Genomic DNA, 21,179 nt, shown 5'->3' with positions numbered 1-21,179 from the left:
GTGCTGAGACTGCTCAACGCTGAGCTCCATTGAGAAGAGGTTTAAAGAGCTTGAATGCCTTCTGCTGAGGCAGGGCATCCACCGACCGCTCTTTGCGTGCCCTCTGGCCTTTGTGTCACCCAACAATGATGGCATCGCAGCACGGGCAGGGAAAGACCATTGTTTGCGTCGGCCAATAGGAACACGACAAACAGACGTTTATGTGATTTGCGAGTTTCTGTGCACATGTGCGTTTGTGTTTCTAAAGTGAATGACACCCCAAATGAGAATGTTGCTTTAACGCAGATTGTTTGCATCTGCTCCGTGACGAAGGGAAGGGGGACGTCACGCAAAGAAGGAACCAATCAGATATTAGTTGTTTGGATTTATGCCAGGGTCTTTTTGGCTTGTAAGACTTTCGTACGGGTGGCCAGGGCCAGTTTTTTTTTCCCCCCCTCAAAAATAACAGTCTGCTGAGTTGAGATGCCATACACGCCGTCTGGCTTTTTCTGCGACCGGCTGATCCGGGAACGAGAAAGGAGAGACGGGGAAGGGTCCCTGAACAAGCCCATCCGCTTTAACGGCCAGGACTACAACACGCTAAGACAGGAGTTCCTGCAGACGAAGACTCTGTTTGAGGATGAAGCTTTCCCCGCCACAGTGGAGTCTCTGGGCTTCAAAGAGCTCGGACACAAGTCCAACAAGGTCAAGAACATCATCTGGAAGAGGCCCAAGGTAGGTTGGCTGGCAGATGGAAAGGCAAACTCACAAAACTTAAAATAAGAGGGGGTGTATCACAGGTGGGACATGCGTTTCTTTATACACAACATCAGAAAACTTATCGGATAAGATCGGAATTTTATCCAACCTGAGAAACAGATGAAGTCTGATTTTATGAAAGGATGAAGTTAGGAACAAAATACCTCAGCTATATCCAGGAAGAAGCTACATATCTGTTTTTGAATGTATTTGATATAATTGAGGTTAAATAAAACATCATAGACTCTTTTTTTTTAAGGACTAAAGTTTTTGTGTTTTGTTTTTTTCTGCAGGAAATCTGTGAAAACCCACAGTTCATCGTTGGAGGAGCGAGTAGGACAGACATCTGTCAGGGAGAGTTAGGTAAACTTTGTCTCTCTTAAATTTCAACCACGTGTGGGGAACATCACATCACCACCACTAGTTCTAAGAAAACGTGCCCTTCCCCATGTATCTTGAAAGAAAAACGTTTTAAGAGGTTAAAAAGATAATTTATCTGATTCCACAATTTTAGAGATGCACCGAAAGGGCAAGAATTCAACTTTTTTGTGTCTGAAGCACTGAAAGTTACATTTTTCAACCTTTTTCCAGACAATAAACACACTAAATATGAGTACTAACAGGTCGCTCTGACTGCACACCTTGGTATAGAGGTTGTTGCTCAAATTTGGCTAGTTTTAGAAGTCAAAGAAACAGAAATCAAAAAAGTTATTTAACGAGAAACCATTTTCAACATGGTTGACATGTCTGCGTTTCATTCAGGCTGGGAGATAGTGAGCGAGAGCAAGACATAAAGCACGTAACCCGGAGGCTAAACATTGCATGGCAAAGAAGCTCCATTTCATCCTTTAAATCTTTCTATATTTAGGAATGAAAGCAGTCTTTTCGAACCTTAATAACCTTTACATTCTCTAAGGAAGAAAAACAGAGAGCACGCTTTTATTCATGCTAGCCATGCTAATTGCTCAAGTAAGATGTTAAAGGTTGTTAAAACGTCATCACTGTGATAATTTTATTTGTTTACTAAATACTGGCAGAACCCAGTCTTACAGCAATTGCTCTTTCTCACGGAGCAAGACGTAGCTTCTGTAAATTATTGTTGACAGGAAGGAGTTACAGCAGGAAGTATTTTTAATCTTTACTGTTGGTTTACAGATGTTGCTGAGTTTGGCTGAAACAAAATGACACCAAAACGAGCAACGGTTGTTGTTGCTACAGTATACAACAGCAGTCTGTATTCTCCAAAGGAGAAAACAAACGCAGGCCATTTCACATCCCAGGAATCCCCTGCATGCGGCCTCTCCGGCTGCAACGGCCTCCCCGTTTTGTCCTTACTCTTTTGGATGGGAATCCAACCGGCAGCACTTCCCATTGTTGTTTCGTTCGCACAGCGAATAGAGGGGACCAAAGCGAACAAAAGTCCTGGCAGACACTGTTAACCGTTCCCTGTTGAAAAACCGAACATTGTCCTCGTCTAACACCCTGTCGCACACCTGGACAGCAACAAAAACACAAAAGATCAGCACCAGCAGCAACCTGTGTCTCCTGAAGGACAAAAAAAATGTCATTTTTAGAGAACTTAATAATGCAAAGAGATGCTGCATTCTGGGATAAATATAGTCATAGGTAGAACCATGGGTCAGAAGCACTCAAAGTCTGCGCAATACTCCTCGCCTCAGACTTTATTTAACAATGTTTTCTCTGTTTAGGTGATTGCTGGTTGTTAGCTGCTATTGCTTGTCTCACCCTGAACGAGAAGCTTCTCTATCGAGTTGTTCCCCAGGAGCAAAGCTTCTCCGAGAACTATTCCGGCATCTTCCACTTCCAGGTGAGATCCTGTGTGATCCTTAGACGTGATCGTCCACTTCTCTGGCCCTGGTCTCTCACATAAAACACTTTATTTTTTACTCAACATTGTTTATGGATACCTAATTTGGTGACTTGGTCTATTAAACATTTTACAAGGTATCATTATTAATACCATAGGTGTTTATTCTAACAGTGCTTTAAAAATATTCATTCAACATTACTGCCACAAACTTAATAGACCAGCAGTGCATGATTGTGAAGCGGAAAGAAGATAAAGCTTGGTTTACATGGTTTTGTGTGTAAAATATCGTAGTGTCCTACGTTTAAGTTCAAGTTTCAGTCTAAATCCATCTGTCAAAGCCTTTAGAGGTTTGTAGGAGAACAATAGCCACAGATCTTGTATTTATGAAAAAGTGGCTAGAAGAAACCCGTATGGTGTCCCATTGGAAGTTTGCTCAATGAAGCTAAATATAGGCAACCCGTTGCAAAGTGTTACACTACACCCCATTTAGCCATTTTTGTAGTATCCTGGGGGACGGTGTAATGAATTGTGTGGGTTAATGCACCCAACAACCAAACATTTTAACTTATCCACTTATGACTCCGGCATCCTTGAGCCTGGACTACAAAATTGCAGCGAAAAATAAAAATGCCCGGATTTGGATTTGGACAGACCAAATTGGAATTTTCTGCACTCCTAAAGTTCACAGCAACATGTATTTAAGGCCTAAAAAAAGTGGATTTTGCATTATATATCCCTATTAAGAAAAATGGGCAGCAATTACAGTCATGTGGAAAGCTGGTAGAAACACACCCCAAATGACTTGCTGCTGTAATTGCAGCAAAACACGGTTCTACAAACGGTTCACTCTGGGATGCCAGAGCATGCCACACTTTTCAGATTTGTGGCAGGTTTTTGCTATTTTGCCTTGATCTGTCACATAAATTCCAGATGATGTACATTAAATGTTGTAGCAGACTATAAAACGTTAAAACGTAACAGAGTATAAATGTGTGAGCTATGAATACTTTAGAAAAGCACTGTAATTACTAAATCCTACAAAAGAATAACCAGTAATAAAAGCATTAGATATTTGCAGCCATATTTGATTTATAAATCACAGCTTATAATGCTCAGTCTTGCGTCCATTCAGACCATAAAGAAATCTAATCTTCTCGTGTTTTTTTACTCACGGGTTCTCTGTATTTCAGTTCTGGCGTTATGGCGACTGGGTGGATGTCGTCATTGATGACCGCGTTCCAACGTTCAATAACCAGCTGGTCTTCACTAAGTCCGCTGAGAGAAATGAGTTTTGGAGTGCCCTGCTGGAGAAGGCCTACGCCAAGTGAGTCACAATACTCCAGTATGAGGGACAGAGCAGTTTCGAGGCGTTTTCAGCTGCTGTTATCTTTATGGTGCTTTCTTGCACTGTGTTGATCACTTTATTGTATAAATTCTACATTTGCTGTTATAGGATCTGTTTGTTTTTCCTGATGTGGGTTTGAATATGTACAGGTAGAAATATGTTAGCTGGTATATCCATAACATTGCGCCCTCCATCTGCACAACACATGGAGATATATATATATATATATATATATATATATATATTATAAAACTTTGGTTCTGCCAAAAAACCTGTGTGATATATCTATATCCTGACAGAACAATGTGTGGTGGGTATACAACAAAAAGCATTTGGGTTTCCAACCCTCTTCCTATAGGTGAGGATACAAAGGAGGGCACTGTTGTATGAAACAGACTTTACATCAAAACAGTCAAATGGTGGAAATGTGGGACCACAGCGAGCATTTAGCACAACTGGCAGACCCTGTGAGGCTGTTATGGGTTTAATTGGTGGTCTCAATCTTCACCAAGCGCTGCAGTGCCTTTCAGCTGTAGTTTGGTCAGGGTGAGCAGGAACCTTAGGAAAAGAAACAAAACAAATGAGTCTTGGTTTCATTGTATTTTACTAATCTTATATGAATTAATGTTGAAGTCCCCAAAAATGTAGGATTAGATGAAAAAAAAAGATGGACGCCATCTAAATTAAAGGTGCAATCACCTTCAATTTGACGATTCCATTCAGCGAGGATTTTCTCACCTCCTGGACTTTTTGAGTTCGGAAATGTGTGTATGGAGACATTATCCTTGTTGGTATTTGACCAACCATAAGCCACACACTTTTTAGCCATGTTTAATCCGTCTAATTGTGTTTGAGAAAGCGAGTTTGCAACCAGGAAGTAACTTGTTGCCATATCAACAGAATGTCAACGAATGACGTCATCGGTCACTTGACACCCGGTCACTTGACACATCGGTCACTTGACACCCGGCGCAACATTTTTTATGAGCCTTGCGCTAAAAAGCCTTAAAAATCCACTTTGTCATCGAATTTTTAACAATTTTTTTCCTCGGGTCATAATATATGAACTTTCTAATATATAGCAACTTGTATGATTTCAGAATGAAGAAGTACTTTAAGCTTCTGTCAGGTCTAGTGTTGCTAACTATGTTAACAGCATTGAGGCAATGTTGTTGGCGAGGCAAAGAGCGTAAAAGTTAAAGAAAAGGGTAATGACTTTTATATGGTGTCTAACATTTATTCTTTTATGTTATTTTCATAATGGCATAATTGGAGATGCATTCAGCCAGAGCGCGTTTTGGGGACCTGATTTCCACCAGTGTGTGTTTTGCACCGAGTGAATCCACTGAAAGGGAACTAGCCTCGTAGCTAATTCGCCTGCATTTACAGTTAAAAGTATTTACTGATTAATGCATCCTTTTAAAATAAACACATTTCAATTGAAAGGACAGTGACAGAAAAAAAACCGTCTCGTCCCTGTTTCTTCGTCCAGGCTGCATGGCTCTTACGAGGCCCTGAAGGGGGGGAACACCACGGAAGCCATGGAGGACTTCACTGGTGGTGTCACTGAGTTTTACGAGATGAAGGAAGCCCCCAAAGAGTTGTACAAGATCATGAAGAAAGCCCTGGAGAGAGGCTCGCTCATGGGCTGCTCCATTGATGTGAGATAGCGGTTATCTCACCGCGACTATACCACATTACAGCTAAGAGTGTTTTTTTGAAACGTTACTGAAATCTAGTTAGGATTTCCCTTTAGCTTTAATAACACTAACTGAGAATGATGTTACCTTGTCTTGATTTTCCATTTTCTTATATTTCTTCTTTATCTCATCCATGTTTGGCTTCAGTCCCTGGTTCCTGCTCGCTTTGAAACTCGCACAGTGACGGGACTTGTGAAGGGCCACGCCTACTCCGTCACAGCGGTGGACGAGGTAACGCCGGCAGCTCAACTTTAGCGCGTTGACACGTTCTGTTTCACACCAAGTCACTCGCTTTGTTCATCTTTCGTGTACCCCACACAGTTATAAGGCCAGTGGAAGGAGGGTGACCCAGTTGGGCTGTAAAGGGCTGCATAAATATGAGCGGAACAGTGAATTAAGTACCGCAGTGTCACACAGTTTCAATATATCAACGCTGTTTCCATTTCTGTGTGTTGCTACAGTGCAAATCCTCTCAGCACAAGGACAGTAAAGTCCGTCTGGTGCGTCTCAGGAATCCATGGGGACAGGTGGAGTGGAACGGCCCCTGGAGTGACAAGTGAGGATTTCTTCTGTTCGTTTAATGCACTCATTGCATTTTCCCTTCAGTCTCACAGATATACATTATTTATTTAGCTTTCGTCTTTTCTTTTTCATTGTCTCCCAACAGCTCCAAAGAGTGGGCCACACTCTCTAAGGCTGAAAAGGAGAAATTGCAGCACCAAAGTGCAGAGGATGGAGAATTCTGGTAAATTACTACACATGCTACTGAAGTTGTGAAGTTTAGATCAGCTGGCCCTGTTTAAGTGGCAGGTTTTCCTCCTTTTGTGCAACATATATCGTATAAAATGCACCCAAAAGACAAACAAATCATTGAGGGGAATATTTTTAAAGGGACAGTAACCTAGTTGATTAGATATATAAACTGATTACTGGTCAAAGCACCTTTCAGTTTAATTCCAGCTAGGGCAGGACGACATAGAAAAAAAGCATATCAATAAAATAGAAATCATATTGTATCGATATAGATAATTATTAACAAATTCAAAACATATATTTTAAGTGCAGCCTTGGCCATTTTATGCTATTGCTTAGCAACCTATTTTTAAATACAGAACACACAAACACTGAATTCAAACTCAACCCTTTATTCAACCAATTTTTTTTATCAGAAATGCTAGTTTTTTCAAAAGAAACATAGAACGTATGTTCTTTGAACTCTTTGAAGGGGGCGGAGCGTTTCCTAGGTCTGACTTTGTGATTAGTTGGGAGGATGTAATGACTGTAATATTAATCTACATGGATAGAATGCACAAGGAAAGAAAACTGTTATTCTATTGAACTTTTTATTGACCCTTTTTTTTCTAGCATCAATATACGTCTATCGACATATATTGTTATTGAATTATCGTCCAGCCCTAATTTCAGGATTCAGTCTTTGTTGCTAAGGGTCAACAGACTCTCTGCATCTTGACTTGGCAATATTTGCCCTCTTTAATTTGCAAACCATCTATAAATGCATCATCTCTTGTCCACAGCTCTCCGAAGGTGACCCCACTGAATTTCTGTTCAGTGGGGTTCAGTTCAGATTTGGTTCACCAAAATTTAAACTTTCCTACTGTTAAACTTTAATTTTTGGTCCTTTGGTTGTATGCTTGGCCTCAATGTCATGCAGAGTTAAGAAATTCCTGTTTATCTTCTGCTTTCTAGCAGACACGTGAAGGTTTTGGGCCATTTCTCACTTAGAACTGCTCATAATTTCACCCACCCCTATTAAAAACGGCAGGTCCAGCTGAAGAAAATTAACCCATAGCATGATGCTGCCACCACCTTGTTTTCCCCGAGGGCATGGTGTTCTTTCAGTGATGCGATGTGCTGATTTTGTCCAAAACATAGAGTTGAAGCTACACACTCACACCTTTAGAGAGAGGCAATTAAGAGAGACCAATTAACCTAACAGTCATGTTTTTGGACTGTGGGAGGAAGCCAGAGTACCTGGAGAGAACCCACGCATGCAGTTTAATTGTAACTCTTCTATTATACGTCTACAACCTGCATTTGTATTGTTTATTCCATACTACATATTTCTACATTAACTTATGTCAGCTGTATGTTGGTCTATGTGTAGCACCTCATCACCAAAGCAAATTCCTTGCACGCGTAAAATACTTCTCGCCAACAAAGCTCATTCTGATTCAGATTCTGAAGTGATATTTGTCACATCTTCTTGTACTGACTCATCATGACCGTTTTCTTTTGCGTCACAAAAACCGGGGAAATCTGCCACCCATCAGGTTTGTCTTGAAATGGTGTCCACTGTACTCTCTGGTGTCCTTCAGGATGTCATTTGAGGACTTCAAGAAGAACTACACTAAGATTGAGATCTGTAACCTAACGCCTGACGCCCTCGAGGATGATAAGATCCACAAGTGGACAGTGTCGGTGAATGAGGGCCGCTGGGTGAGAGGCTGCTCCGCCGGAGGCTGCAGAAACTATCCAGGTGCACTAATGAGCTGCTGTCTAATAATTTTATATATATGTATATATGTATATGCTCTTTATTAACAACATCCTAGGGAACCCGATTGAATGGCTCTAAAAAAACACTACAAAATCATTTTAGGTTAGACAAGAAGCACTGTTTCATGTCATTGTGAGAACATTTTTGTCCTGCAGACACTTTCTGGACCAACCCTCAGTACCGACTTCGCCTGCTGGAGGAGGATGACGATCCGGACGACAACGAGGTGGTCTGCACCTTCGTGGTGTCCCTGATGCAGAAGAACAAACGAAAAGAGCGAAAGATGGGGGCCAACCTCTTCACCATCGGATTCGCCATTTATGAGGTCTTCCCTTAGGTCCTTGCTGCTGAACGAAACGCCTCGGCATACAAACCCGCATCATTAGAAACATTAGATAGTGGTCTAATCCCTGTGTTGCTTCTTTGCTTTTTTTTTTTTTTACATTTGAACTTAAAGTTCATACATAAAAATACAAAATGATTCTCAAATTTCCAATGTTTTGATCTAACAGTGCTTTAAAGTACCAGTTGTACTCATGAACGCGTACCGATTTGGCAACTTTGGGTTAAATGCCGTGCCCAGGGGCACATCAGTCAGGACAGGATGTCGTGCTTTCGGGGTTGGCTGGAGTGCCTGTCTCCAGCGCTCAATGACTGAGAGGCAGGGTCCACCACCCTGCACAGAGCTGTCTGTGTTATTATTTAATTTAAATAGTAATTAGAATGATTTCCTGCAACGACAGGATGGAGGTTTTCCGTCAACAGGGGCTAGAGTAGCTCCTCTCAGCTGTTACATATGACATGGCCACCATCACTGATTCACAAACCAGTAGAGTAATGATAACCAGGGGTAAATGTGATTTGTCAGCTGTAAAATGTTCTTATTAAACTCAGAAATAAAACTTTTGTCTTTTGTTTAGTTTAACAGTATCTGCAGATCTTCTGCTGACAAAACAATCGCTTTTTCCCCTTTTTTAAATAACAGTTAATATTAGGGCTGGGTTTCATGTAGGATGAGCCGATACAATACGATTCTCGATATAGCTCAGCTTGATTTGATTTGACTCCAATATCAATACTTATTACTTTCAAATGAATGTTCAAAGTCATTCAATTAACAAAACCAGCCAAATATTACATTTATGTTCGATTTATTGTTATAAATCGTATTATTACGATAAACAGTATTATTTTCCTGTTAATACTGATATATTAACAGGAAAATAAAGTGCATTTGTTTCAGAGCATTTAAAGTATCACAGAAACCAAAAATGTGCCCAAACGTCTGATTTTAGGGACAAAGGCGCTTCTAAAATCCTGTCAGCCATTCCATAAATTCGTCTTACTTGCACTTCCTCGCTGTGAACAGTAATGAAGCGCTGTAACAGCGCCCCCTAGGGGTTTGGAGGTATATCGATATTAAAAGACAGAATATTGATATGAAATTGTTTTTAAAAAAATCAAAATTAATATTTGTATCGATTTTTATGCAAAACCCTAATTAATATTGTCTTTAATAAAATGACAGTTAAATAGCAGAAATTCTCCATTCGTTAAACATGACTTTGTGCGTCCTGGGTGTCTGGATTATGTGACGGCCGCTTCTGACTGGCGTAGCATTCAGAAATGCAAACACTGCTCAGAACGTCATCTTTCTTTTTTAGCAGCTCCCAAACACGCAGTTCACTCATTCAAATAGGGCGGACCAAACTGGTATTGCACGTCTTGTCCGTTGCGGACGCAATCTTAGAAGATCTCCTGCAACACGGCCACTTTTTGTAACTGACATTTATTTTTTTTCTGCTTACGCAATTTAGCTGTCCTTATTTGGAATCTTTGGAGATCAAGCCCATAGGTGCATCTCAAGGTCCTTCATGGTTTAGCGTTCATAATAAGAGTATTGATTTCAGTCCCTCTTTCTATTTCGTCATCGTTTATTAAACGTTTCATTTGCGAGTTGGTCTAAAACAATGCCAAAATATATGCACCTTGTTTTGCTTTATTTCGTTCTACCTGAATTTATTGTGAGCAAATTTTTTTCACTTAATTATCTCCTACCCTCCATTAATATCATTTCCTGGGTGTTGTGCAGATGCGATCATTTTAGTGTGTTTTGCTCCTTAAAATTGCTTTTTCTTTAGCCATTAGCCTAAACTTGCTATCCCAGCAGTACTCATGTTGCTCGTATCTCTCCACAGGTGCCAAAGGAGGTGAGGAGGGTGTCGACAAAACATTCACACTGAAGCTGCAATCAGTTGTATCCTGCCGTGGTTTTTATCATGATTGTCCATTATAGAAGGGATTATCGTCTTGGTTCCTAATCTATGCTGTAACCTGTCCCCCCCCCCCCCCCGGTCATCGCGCCTGTCCCCCCGTAGATGCACGGAAACAAGCAGCACATGCAGAAGGACTTCTTCCTGTTCAACTCCTCCAAGGCCCGCTCCAAGTCCTACATCAACCTCCGCGAGGTGACGCAGCGCTTCCGCCTCAGCCCCGGCGAGTACGTCATCGTGCCCTCCACGTACGAGCCGCACCAGGAGGGAGAGTTCATCCTGCGGGTCTTCTCTGAAAAGAAGAACACCTCAGAGTGAGTGGGCGTGGGCTGTGGCGTGGGCAGTCAGGTCTGTTAAGGGGCAAAGGGCGTAAATGCTGTCCCCTCAGAGCGCCACAGAGCTAAAGTTAGACGTGGCCTGTGCTTTTTGATATTTTCCAATATTTACTTCAATGTTTCTGGGTAGGGCTGGGTATTGCTGGAGGAGGAAATGCGTCACAGCTAAGTTGTTTTTTCTCAAGTCTAGTGGCAATGTTGCTACAGGATTTGGTGAAAATACAACAGGGTGGTAGTACAAACGCTGCAAATCTATCATGCCTCCCCACCTTTGCCCATAGGGATCAGTTTTACTAGAAGAACGGCGAGTCAGATTTCATGACAGGCGACTCTTCTGAAATTAGAGAATTTGTTCTGTCATGCTGCAGCGAAACATAGCAATACTGAAATATGGAATATTGCAGTATATTGCATAGCAATATGACCTTTTTAACAATCATTTTAAGCTGTCATATCATGACGGGATTAATTCATCAAACTGTCTCCGTTAGAAAATCCTGGACAAGGTTCAGGTAAAGGTAAAGTTGCACCGATCAGGCGTATCCGGGCCGATACAGATTTCCAATTGGTTTTGAGGTCTGAGCTGCCGATTCCCACATCCACCAAATCAGGAATTTTCTTTCTGAGGAGTCTAGCTAAAACCTTTACCGAACGAGATCCAAGCACATGCACATCCAACAATACCCAGTCCTACTCTGTGTACGTTACCCTGCTGGTAGCGGCTTTGGCTTTAGGCTGCCACTTTGTGTTGTTTGGGTCTTAGCCAAATGTTGGGTGGGTCAAAGAGCACCAAGAGCGAACCATTTTAACGGCAGTTTGATTTGTAGAACTGGAAGAAATCGTCCCGAGCTCGAAGCTGTTATGGAATCTTTTTTAGGACAAGCAACGTCCGATTTGGCAGTGATCGGGTAAACTTTCTAATGACTTCGCACTGGAAGAATCTAGCCTCAGCGAACCACCACCCCCAACCCCGCAACCCCGGAGGACGAAACGGCGGGCGGGGCCGGGCCGGCGCCGATGGAGGAGGATGTGGCTGAGAATCAGGCTGTGTGATCGATGCGCACAGAATCAGCTGCATCTCGTGGACTCTCTGCTCCTTATAGCAATATTGGTGTAAAGCTCTGGTCAAAAGTTTACATACGGCCATCATCTGTGGTCACGCCACGGTTCTCCTTTCAGAGTGGATGGATTACACCACATTAAATGTCGATGGTTTTTAAAAACAAGAAGTGGGTGAACGAGTTTGACGTCAAGGTGGATTTTTATTAATCCTCACTTGGTCAGTATTATACATTCAGAATCTAATGTCTTTTTATGTATTTATTTATTTATTTATTAATTTCTTTTATTTACGATAAATGTAAGAATCAGATTTAAAATGTGATTTGAAATGTGCAAATATCTGTGTTTTCGTCAGGATAATGATCCCAAACGTCTGAACTGCTCCTTTAATGGATAAAGCAGAAGCAGACTAGCATTAAACTTCTGGAAGCCTAATTCATAGAGAGGGATTAAAAGCCCGGTCCATGTCAAGAAACGAATCGGTTAAAATGAGCTCTACCTTTCCCGTTCAGGATAATGGTCACAGGCTCAGGCAGAAACAAGCCAGAAGTTTGTTGACGGCTCCATTAAAAAGGGTGACTTCCCTTTATCCAAATTGTAGTGTGGGTGTGTGAGTCCATGCATCATTCTGAATATGTGTAGATTAGGGAAAACTTATTCTTCCTTTAAAAAGATCATCGATGTTGCAGGTTGTGTAATCATTCCACCCTGGAAAAAAGAACCGTTCCAATGAATCATTGAGAGACATCCGTGACCACGATGAATGTATGTAGACAGCTCCCAGACACACAGCCGACACTGTTAGTCACTGAGGATGTAGGTTGTGATGTTAGGCTGACAGCTAGCATATCAAGGCTTGAGGTGTGGACGAGATGTCGATGATGCCAGCATGGTGACTGCTGTTTGTCCGTTTCCACTCAGGGAGATAGAGAACAGGATCGAGGCGGACCATCCTGTGGTAAGTCGGATATCCCAACGCTGACCACCCCCCGTGCATCCGTGTTGTTTTTCATCTCCTCATATTCTGCCTTATCATGAAAGTAAGCCTCGGTAGTATTTTTTTTTTCAACTAATATTGATGAATAACCTTTCGGACATGTCTCCCTACGCGTTTTTTTCCCCCTTTATCCTTCATCGCACGTCTTTACTGCGCGGCTTCATTTCTCACGGCAGCCGGCTCCGGCCTCGGCGGGGGAGGAGAGCGAGGAGGACCAGCAGTTCCGGACGATTTTTCAGGAGATAGCCGGTGATGTGAGTGATGAAACTGACCCCACGTGGTTATTTTGATGTGAATGAATTACTGTGGAGATGTATTTGGAAATCAGCCAGGCGACAGTTTTTTTTTTTTAACCCACTTATCTCCTTTGTTCGTCTCTGACTTCTCCGCTCGCCGCTCTCTCTCAGGACATGGAGATCACAGCTAACGAACTGAGAAACGTTCTCAACAGGGTGATCACCAAGCGTAAGACCAGTCAACTCTAAATCTTCCTTATCCTGGTGTATAATTATTTTGTAGTTCCCTGCAAAAGTTTTTCTTTCCTCTTGATCTGCATTTTCACACTTTGATCTGTCACCGCTGCAAACTTCATTGCGCTTTACCGGATTTGCATGCAGTAGGTCACCACAAAGAAGTGCGTAATTAATAACAGAAAACAAGAAGAAGAAGAACAAAAGTTTTTTTTTTTTAACACTTCTTTTAGGAAATAGAAATCTAAAGAGTGTGGCGTGCTTTTGTGTTCAGCCCATCTGAGTCACTAGAACCATGTGTTGCTGCAGGCTTTTGAGGCATGTCTTTCAAATAATTTAAATATTTTTGGAGATTTTTTTACCTGTTCAACAATAACATAGATGTGTATTATTTTAATGAACCAAATAGTAGTTGGATTTTCTTTATAGAAAGGGGATCTGTATGGGTTTAGTGAATGGGTGGACCCAAGTCTGGTTTTGAGTAAAGGTCACTAGAGATCTGGCTGCTAGTCCCATTTGCAATAGAATTAAAATTGAAGCAAATAAGTATTTTTCCATAGACTAATACTTGGTGTTGTCACTAATATTTTAAATTTTATGAGGATTTTAATTAAACAGTGAAAATTTCACAATATGAAACAAATAAAGTGGGACCATGTGCATCCAGTATTTGTGCTGTCGGGCCAGATGTGTATCATGATTGAATTTAGGTTGCAGACTAAATGGCTAATGACTAAACAATTCTAAAATAGCTCTCACTGTAAATTTAGGGTCGTTCATCTGTTAAAAAGTAACTCTCAGCTTCACCTGTCCCCACTAAAAAAAAAAAAACCCTCCACAACACGATGCTGCCACTACCGTGTTTCACAGTGAGAATGGAGGGTTCCACTCCATATGCAGTGTTTGCTTTTTGCTGCATAGAGTTTTTCATGTTGGCCAAACTGGATCAGTTTCAGTCTCACCTGACCAGAGCGCCTTATAAACAGGACGATACCTGTCTGCCGGCTTCTTTCCGCTTTATCGTGTTGTTTTGTCTCAGAGGCCTTCACAGAGCAAATAGTAACTACGTTTTATTCATTCAGGCATTCATCTCTCAGGCAACAGTCAATAAAGGTTTCACAGTAAAATTAATTTTAGAAGTTTTCAAAGAACATATAAATAAGACATATACAGGTGCTGATCATATAATTAGACTATAGTGACATTTTTTTCCCAGTAATTCCATTCAAAAAGTGAATATATATATATATATATATATATATATATTATATATATATATATATATTATATATATATATATATATATATATATTATAGTCATTCATTACACACAGACTGATTTATTTCAAGCGTTTCTTTCTTGTCATTTTGATAATTATCACTGACAACTGATGAAAAGCCTAAACAGGATTACCAACTAGAGCTTCAAGCGATTGCACAGGGTTTTATTTTGGGTTGTTAGAGTAAAGGGGGGAAAATCCAAAGTCTGTTGTAACGATATCCATTCTTAAAGTTTAGATCTTTCCAGTGAAGCACTTTGAGGTTTGCAGCTGTATCGTGACAATTGGGAAACCCGTCAAAGAGCACCAATACTTTTGCAAGGCACAGTAATTAGCAGAAAGAGTTTAAGGTTGGAATGTGGTAATGTGTCATTTTCTTGAAGCGTTTTCCCCTGTTGTCCCCCCCCCCCCCCTTCCCCCCCACTCCCCTTTAGACAAGGACCTGAACACCGAGGGCTTCAGCCTGGAGAGCTGCAGGAGCATGATCGCTCTGATGGACGTATCCTTTGTATCGAGTGCATCGGGCTGTGTTGTGCACAGGGGACACAACCTGCCAAGACCCTTTGGTGGGGTCTGTGACGGACGGCGCAGACAGAGTGACACTGAGGGGTCGGTCAGCGCGATCACCTGATTTCATTTCTTTAAAAAAATAAATAAACTCGACACTGCCACTTGTTTTTTGCAACAATATTACATTGTGGGAAGAACAGACGGTGTTGCTCAGATGTTCTCATTGAACAGAATGGCTGTTTTTGGGCTTCACGTGGTGGCGAGTTTGCTCTTAACCGCGTCCGTGTAGATGGACGGGACGGGTAGACTCAATCTGCAGGAGTTCAGACATCTGTGGAATAAGATCAAGCAGTGGCAGGTGGGGAAAACGCAGGATTCTCTTTCAGATCCACTTATAGGGAGTGACTGAACCCATCGCTGCCGCTTTACAGTGCTGATGTCTGAGAAAAAAAACAAACACTCGCTGATAATTGTTCATCATAAGCAGACGGGGGGAGATGATTTTCTGTGTTTACGTGATACGTTCGTGTTTTTCTGTTTTCCAGGGAATCTTCAAACACTATAGCGCCGATCAGTCCGGCGGCATCAGTAGCTACGAGATGAGGAATGCCGTCAATGATGCAGGTGAGAACATACGGAAATGTCTTCCTCTCTTTTTTTTTTTTTTTCTTTCATTTTCACTTCAGATTGTCTCAGACGCACTACTGCTAACGAGCCGGTGCCGATGATGTGTTAGTAATACGCAGTGTCTTATTAACGTATTCACACTGAAGCTTTTCACATTCTGTCCCGTTACATACAGCGACAGACCAATACAAGGTAGTGCAGGGTGGAGACGTAAAAGGAAAAGTATGTTTGGAAAAAAAACAAAAAATCAGACAGGTGTGGCATGTTCAGTCATATTCAGAACTCATTTCACTAGGGAAACGTGTTATATGGATTAACACAGACTGGTGTTTTAAACCCTTTATTTCTGTTAATTATGATTTTTTTCCCCCCACCTACAGCCAATTAAAAAAAAAAACATAATTTAAGATTAGAATATTGGGTCTGAATGTTCATGCAGAAATGGGGGCTTAATGAAAAGTATGTTGAATACCAGCTTAAAGATTTGTTTTTCTTCCAAAAGGTCATTTTAATCTGACAAACAAGCCTCTTAGAAATCCATATTCTGATTTATTGAACAGTCAGACACCCATCATCTACTCACTGAATCCATTTTTCCTCTGGACAGAGAACGTCTGTGAACAGCAATTTTAAGGCATGGCTGAAGATTCTCAATTGGTTTCAGGGCTGAACTTTGACTAGGCCATTTTAGCACACAGCTCCATCCATTTCAGATCCTTTGCAGATTTTTGTTTATAAAAATGGATGAAAGCCATGCGTCCTTGTCCTCCCCCAGTGATGCACCACGTTGTCTTGCTCTGTCCCATAAAATCCTAATTAAAGCTTTTAATGTGACAAAATGTGAAAAGCTCCTGTGGTCTAAATCACAGAATAATACGATTAAATGTGTCTCAGTTTGCAAAACATTAACGTTCACTGATTTAGACTCTCCAGCTGTCTGTTGACAACAGTTGGATAACTCCAGCAAATTTTAATTTATTCATTTTTACTTTCTGGCAACATGTGCTATCTGTCTGATTATTTTTTTTTTTCTATTGAAGTTAGAGGCGAGGTCAGACCGCGTCCTTAGCTTGTCTCTTTTTAACATGCTGTTGTGCTGTTCACATTTACTATGAATAAAATGCTTTAAAAAAGTCTTCACTTACAGCCTGAACTCATCCTCTAAATGTTCTCGTCACTGTACAGTCATGTGTCTTATGTCCTGCCCAGGCTTCCGTCTCAACAACCAGCTGTACGACGTCATCACCATGCGCTACGCAAACGAGAACATGAACATCGACTTTGACAGCTTCATCAGCTGTCTGGTCCGGCTCGAAGCCATGTTCAGTAAGTCGCTGTCCCGTTAGGACGGATCTGTCTCAGGAGGCGGTGGGATTTGTAGTTCCTGAACGTTTTCGCCTCGAAGGACAGCCTTAAATAATCTGTGCAAATGTGAAGAAAAATGCCGAAAACATTTTTCTTCTGTATTTTCTTTCCATAATTTCAAAAACGTGATCCTCTGATTTCCAAAGTCAATCAAGAGATCCCAGTTCAATTAACTAGACTAAATGAAGTAAGGGGAAAAAGTTACTGCATCTTTAAAGTTTTTTTTTTTGTTGTTGCTTTTTATTCCACACTTAAATGTTTTAGATCATCAAATAAATTTCAATATCAGACAAACATAACCTGAGTAAATACAGAACGTAGTCCTCTGTCTATCCAAACCAACCAGACTATGAAAAACTAGACCCACCTCTTAACAAATCTCTATAAGATGAACTTTGACCTCCCTCTTCTTTGCATTTTCATTAGAATTTAAGCCACATTCGAGGGTTTTCCATCATAAACGGCCTGTTTAAAGTCCCGCCACAGCATCTCATTTCCAGCGAAGTACAGACTTTGATTAGGCCACTCCCCTAACTTTCCTTATTTTTTCATGAAGATGCTATGTAAATTTTACTTTGGGGAGAAATGTGAATTGGACCGTGGTTTTCTTTTTGGTCAACAGTGATGCCCCTCCCCATTTTTTGTCCAGTCTGAATAACTCCACTAGGACAGCTGCTCCTGTGAAGGTCACCTACTGACCTTCACAGGAGCAGCCATTATATCCATTTGTGGATAATGGCTCTCCCAAACACTTTTCCTCACTGGATGTTACATTTATTTTTGATCAGAGCACAACGTGCTGCGTTCAGAGAGCTTTTGGTCATCATGTCATCAGACGGGTTCTACTTTTTGTGATTCCTTTCATCTACAGTTCGGCCAGTAATCAGGCCCGCATGTGGCTCGTGAAATTCAAGTTCTGCTCACTCCTGATTTAGCAAGGAGACAATTACTTTCATTTTCAGTTTCATTTATTTATTTATTTTACTTTAATGAATGAAATCTTCCTTTAAAAACTGCTGTTTATATTTACTCTGGTTCCTTTTGTCTGATATTAAAACATTGTTGATGACCTGATCCATTCAGTTGTGAGAAAAAAAAAGGAAAAAATGGAAGAAATCTCCTAAAATGACTTTACATATCTGTGAGTTGCAACCCTGCTGTCCAACCATGATCATCTTTAAAAATGGCTTTACTTGTTGGACCACTGGCTTCAGGTTCTTATAGGACATTTCAGTTTCATTTTAAGTTTCTGAAATTATGGAAATTGCAAACAGTCCAAAGCACAGAGCATGATACCACCACCACAGTGTCTCACAATAAGGTTCTTGAATGTAGTGTTTACCTATTACCTATTAATAATTCCCTTAAACGAAATAACAACAAGAACCACTCATTTAGACCAAACATTTAGCCTTTTAGGGTGTCCATGTGTTCTCTAGCCAAGATGTACACACGGTTATTGGTCACTGTGATGGAGCCATGAACCTCAACCTCAGCCAGATGTGAGAGAAGCCTTTATTGGCTACCGAGTCTCTTCCATCTGTTCCTGAATGAATTTGTGGCCCTTCAGATATGTTGCCTCTTGGACAGACCGGTTAGCAGCAACAGCCACTTCTAGTTTTGCTATTTGATCAACGCGGTTCTTTCTGAAGTCCATTTGAAATCTCGTTTGGTTGTGCAAAGAGAACTTTATAGGAGGCATTTTGAGGATCAGGCTATAAAACAAACCGTCTTCTAGATCATCACAGAAGTGTCAAAGAAACTACTGACTAGTGCTGACAAGCAGTACTGAATAAAGGGACATTTCTCCTCTAAATTGTTTCATTTGATTGTTTTGTTCTTTTTTTCTTCTCAGGAGCCTTCCAAGCGTTTGACCAGGATGGAGATGGCTCCATCAGACTCAGCGTCCTGGAGGTACGAAGCCGTCATCGTGTTTGTATGCTACTCACCCGATGCACACAGACGTTAACGCGTCCATTCTGACACGCTTAGCTCTTGGCTGGACATTTGATGCTTATCAGAAATGGTAGAGCTCTTCTTAATCGGTGGGTTCCCTACCATGGACGTCGGTATTAATTGCAGTTCAGAATTATTAACAGGGCCAAGGCATCGGGGGAGGCCATTCAGGAAGTTGTCCAAAACCATATGTGAGCGGCTTATTTCATCCCAATTTTCTACCATCTGGGCCAAAAAGGCCACCCCTCAGATGGTGGAAATGTTTTGGTGTGTTCAGCAGTGACCCAGGAGCCAACGAGGCTCAAGCTGATCATAAGGTAGGAGACGCTGGAACACCAGTGTCACCGTCGCACAGAGAAGGCAGGTTAATGTCAGCATGGACCAACAGGGTGGCAACCAAGAGAAACCGGCAGCTCCGAAATCTTCCAAGTTGGTCTGAAAAAAAAAAGAGCTGCATGCTTGAGGTCTGGTACTTTATTGTCAGAAGAGAAAATGGTTGTGCTATTTAGTCTCAATAACCAGAAGAACATCTGGAGGAATCAAGCTAGTGCTCTCAAATGTTAAAAGCACGATACCGACTGTCAAGCACGGCGGAGATGGCATCATGCTGGGCGTCTGCTTCGCTGTCGGTGCGCCTGGACAGACTGACTCTGACCTCAGAACTAAACATGCAATACGTTAAAACGAACACAGTAGTCAGGAAAAAAAAAAAGGATATCTGTAAATGATTATACATTCAAAACATAAACTGGAAAAGCCAAGATAAACAGGATACGGGTCGCTCTTTAATTACACTTCCTGTATTTAAGCCAAACACCATGAAAAGGCTAAAAGAGTAAAAGTCCAGGGATGTTTTTCTGTCATTCTAGTTTCAAAGTACTTTACGTTTTACACAACTTCTTCCATTTTCAGAGTTTAATTGTTACAAAAATGCGTTTCTTTATATCAATTACCTGTGCTTGGGGGATACATTTACACCATTTTTGAATTGGGATCAGGGGGCTGCATTTTGGACACCCAGTTTATGAGTTCTACCAAGTTCTGAGAACACTGGTCAAATATCCAGTCTGAACTATGCCAGGATCTTACTGATGGCTTCCAAAAAACACAGAATATTTATCTTAGTATTTATCAAAATGGGCCGTTCAAGACGAATGCAAGCTTCTCACTTCAAACTGAACCAGCGCAGATCTGGATTAAATGAACTGTGTTTGGGTGAACTTCCTCTAAAATGATGCGTTTCCTCTTCTGCCCCCCCCCCCTCCCCCCATCTGAAGTGGCTCCAGCTGACCATGTACGCCTAGAACGGCCCCATCTTCTCCCAGGTGAACTCCACGCCACACGAGGACCACGCCCGCCAGCCAGCCTTTACCTCATTGCCCCGCGTGCCGTTAGCTTTCCTCCACCCCCCCCCGCCTCACATCCAGGAGCTGCGAACACGTCTTCCTGCTATGTTTCCTCCGCCTTTGTTCTACCACGATCACCACATCAGTCTCTTTATCAGTGATTGGCTTTTTTTTTTTTTTTTTCATTATTATTCAGTTTATGACATCATCACCGTTGTACTGTTTTCTTTTCTCAGGCAGCAAACACAACCAACCTCTTATTTTTACCGTCACAATACCTCACAGAGCTCCTCTCATACATCACGCTGTTCTCTTCTATTATCAAAGTTAGCAGGAAGGATTGTCCCCTGGCATTCGCCCCACTGACCTGGGCTTAACATTTCTAACATTGCATTCTCATAAAGTTCTTTTTCTTCGCTGTTCTGTAGCAACCTTTGCCTCCCACCAGCGACTGGAGCCACGTTGAGCACAGCTCCAAACATGGCTGTCCCTGTTGGAGAATCTCAGGCCTCCTGTTCCCCTCGGCGGGACTTCGCCGCCTGACAACTGTCCAGTCTTTCCAGTTTTTAAGCTCTGCACGTGGTTGGAATCGATTATAAAGATCGAAACACGGAGCCGACGGGACTCAGCCCAGACTCGGGCGCTTCGAATACGCATTTGAAAGAATATGAATTAAGAGTTGAACTGCAGCTTTTTTGTGATTTTTTTTTTTTCCTTTCCTTCCCCATGAAGGCTTTGGTCAAATGAGTGTACTACATTTTTAAACATTTTAACCCAATAAATATGTAGCTGTTGGTTTGACTGCGTTACCACCAGTTCTGATCTG

The 21,179-nt window shown here is 41.5% G+C and overlaps 1 protein-coding gene across 4 annotated transcripts; it reads left to right on the top strand.

Moving 5' to 3' along the window:
* Positions 1-227: 227 nt before the first annotated feature.
* On the top strand, positions 228-21,170 carry capn3a (calpain 3a, (p94)). Of its 4 annotated transcripts, none has more exons than XM_036150455.1 (21): positions 228-714; positions 1,032-1,101; positions 2,448-2,566; positions 3,760-3,893; positions 5,407-5,575; positions 5,762-5,845; positions 6,076-6,170; positions 6,282-6,359; positions 7,951-8,111; positions 8,288-8,457; positions 10,331-10,342; positions 10,511-10,719; positions 12,724-12,760; positions 12,976-13,053; positions 13,207-13,264; positions 14,984-15,057; positions 15,349-15,417; positions 15,605-15,683; positions 16,872-17,012; positions 18,907-18,965; positions 20,285-21,170. In XM_036150455.1, exons 1-21 carry the CDS (start codon positions 463-465, stop codon positions 20,309-20,311), a joined length of 2,175 nt encoding a protein of 724 aa, XP_036006348.1. In that variant the 5' UTR covers positions 228-462; the 3' UTR covers positions 20,312-21,170. The 4 variants fall into 4 exon arrangements, with proteins under 4 accessions (XP_036006348.1, XP_012737253.2, XP_021163891.2 ...); XM_012881799.3 differs by having other exon boundaries at positions 463-714; positions 14,984-15,048; positions 16,896-17,012; XM_021308216.2 differs by having other exon boundaries at positions 463-714; positions 14,984-15,048.
* The last annotated feature ends 9 nt before the right edge of the window (positions 21,171-21,179 follow it).

Source organism: Fundulus heteroclitus, chromosome 19, assembly GCF_011125445.2.
Source record: "Fundulus heteroclitus isolate FHET01 chromosome 19, MU-UCD_Fhet_4.1, whole genome shotgun sequence".
In the NCBI taxonomy this organism is placed as follows: Eukaryota; Metazoa; Chordata; class Actinopteri; order Cyprinodontiformes; family Fundulidae; genus Fundulus; species Fundulus heteroclitus.
This window is presented reverse-complemented; position numbering and strand designations above follow the sequence as displayed.

Bases quoted from the DNA above. Each gene is read 5' to 3' on its own strand.
- capn3a (XM_036150455.1), top strand. From the start codon at position 463: ATGCCATACACGCCGTCTGGCTTTTTCTGCGACCGGCTGATCCGGGAA. The intron at 1,102-2,447 runs GTAAACTTTGTC...TTCTCTGTTTAG, and splicing joins CATCTGTCAGGGAGAGTTAG to GTGATTGCTGGTTGTTAGCT. The intron at 2,567-3,759 runs GTGAGATCCTGT...TCTGTATTTCAG, and splicing joins CCGGCATCTTCCACTTCCAG to TTCTGGCGTTATGGCGACTG.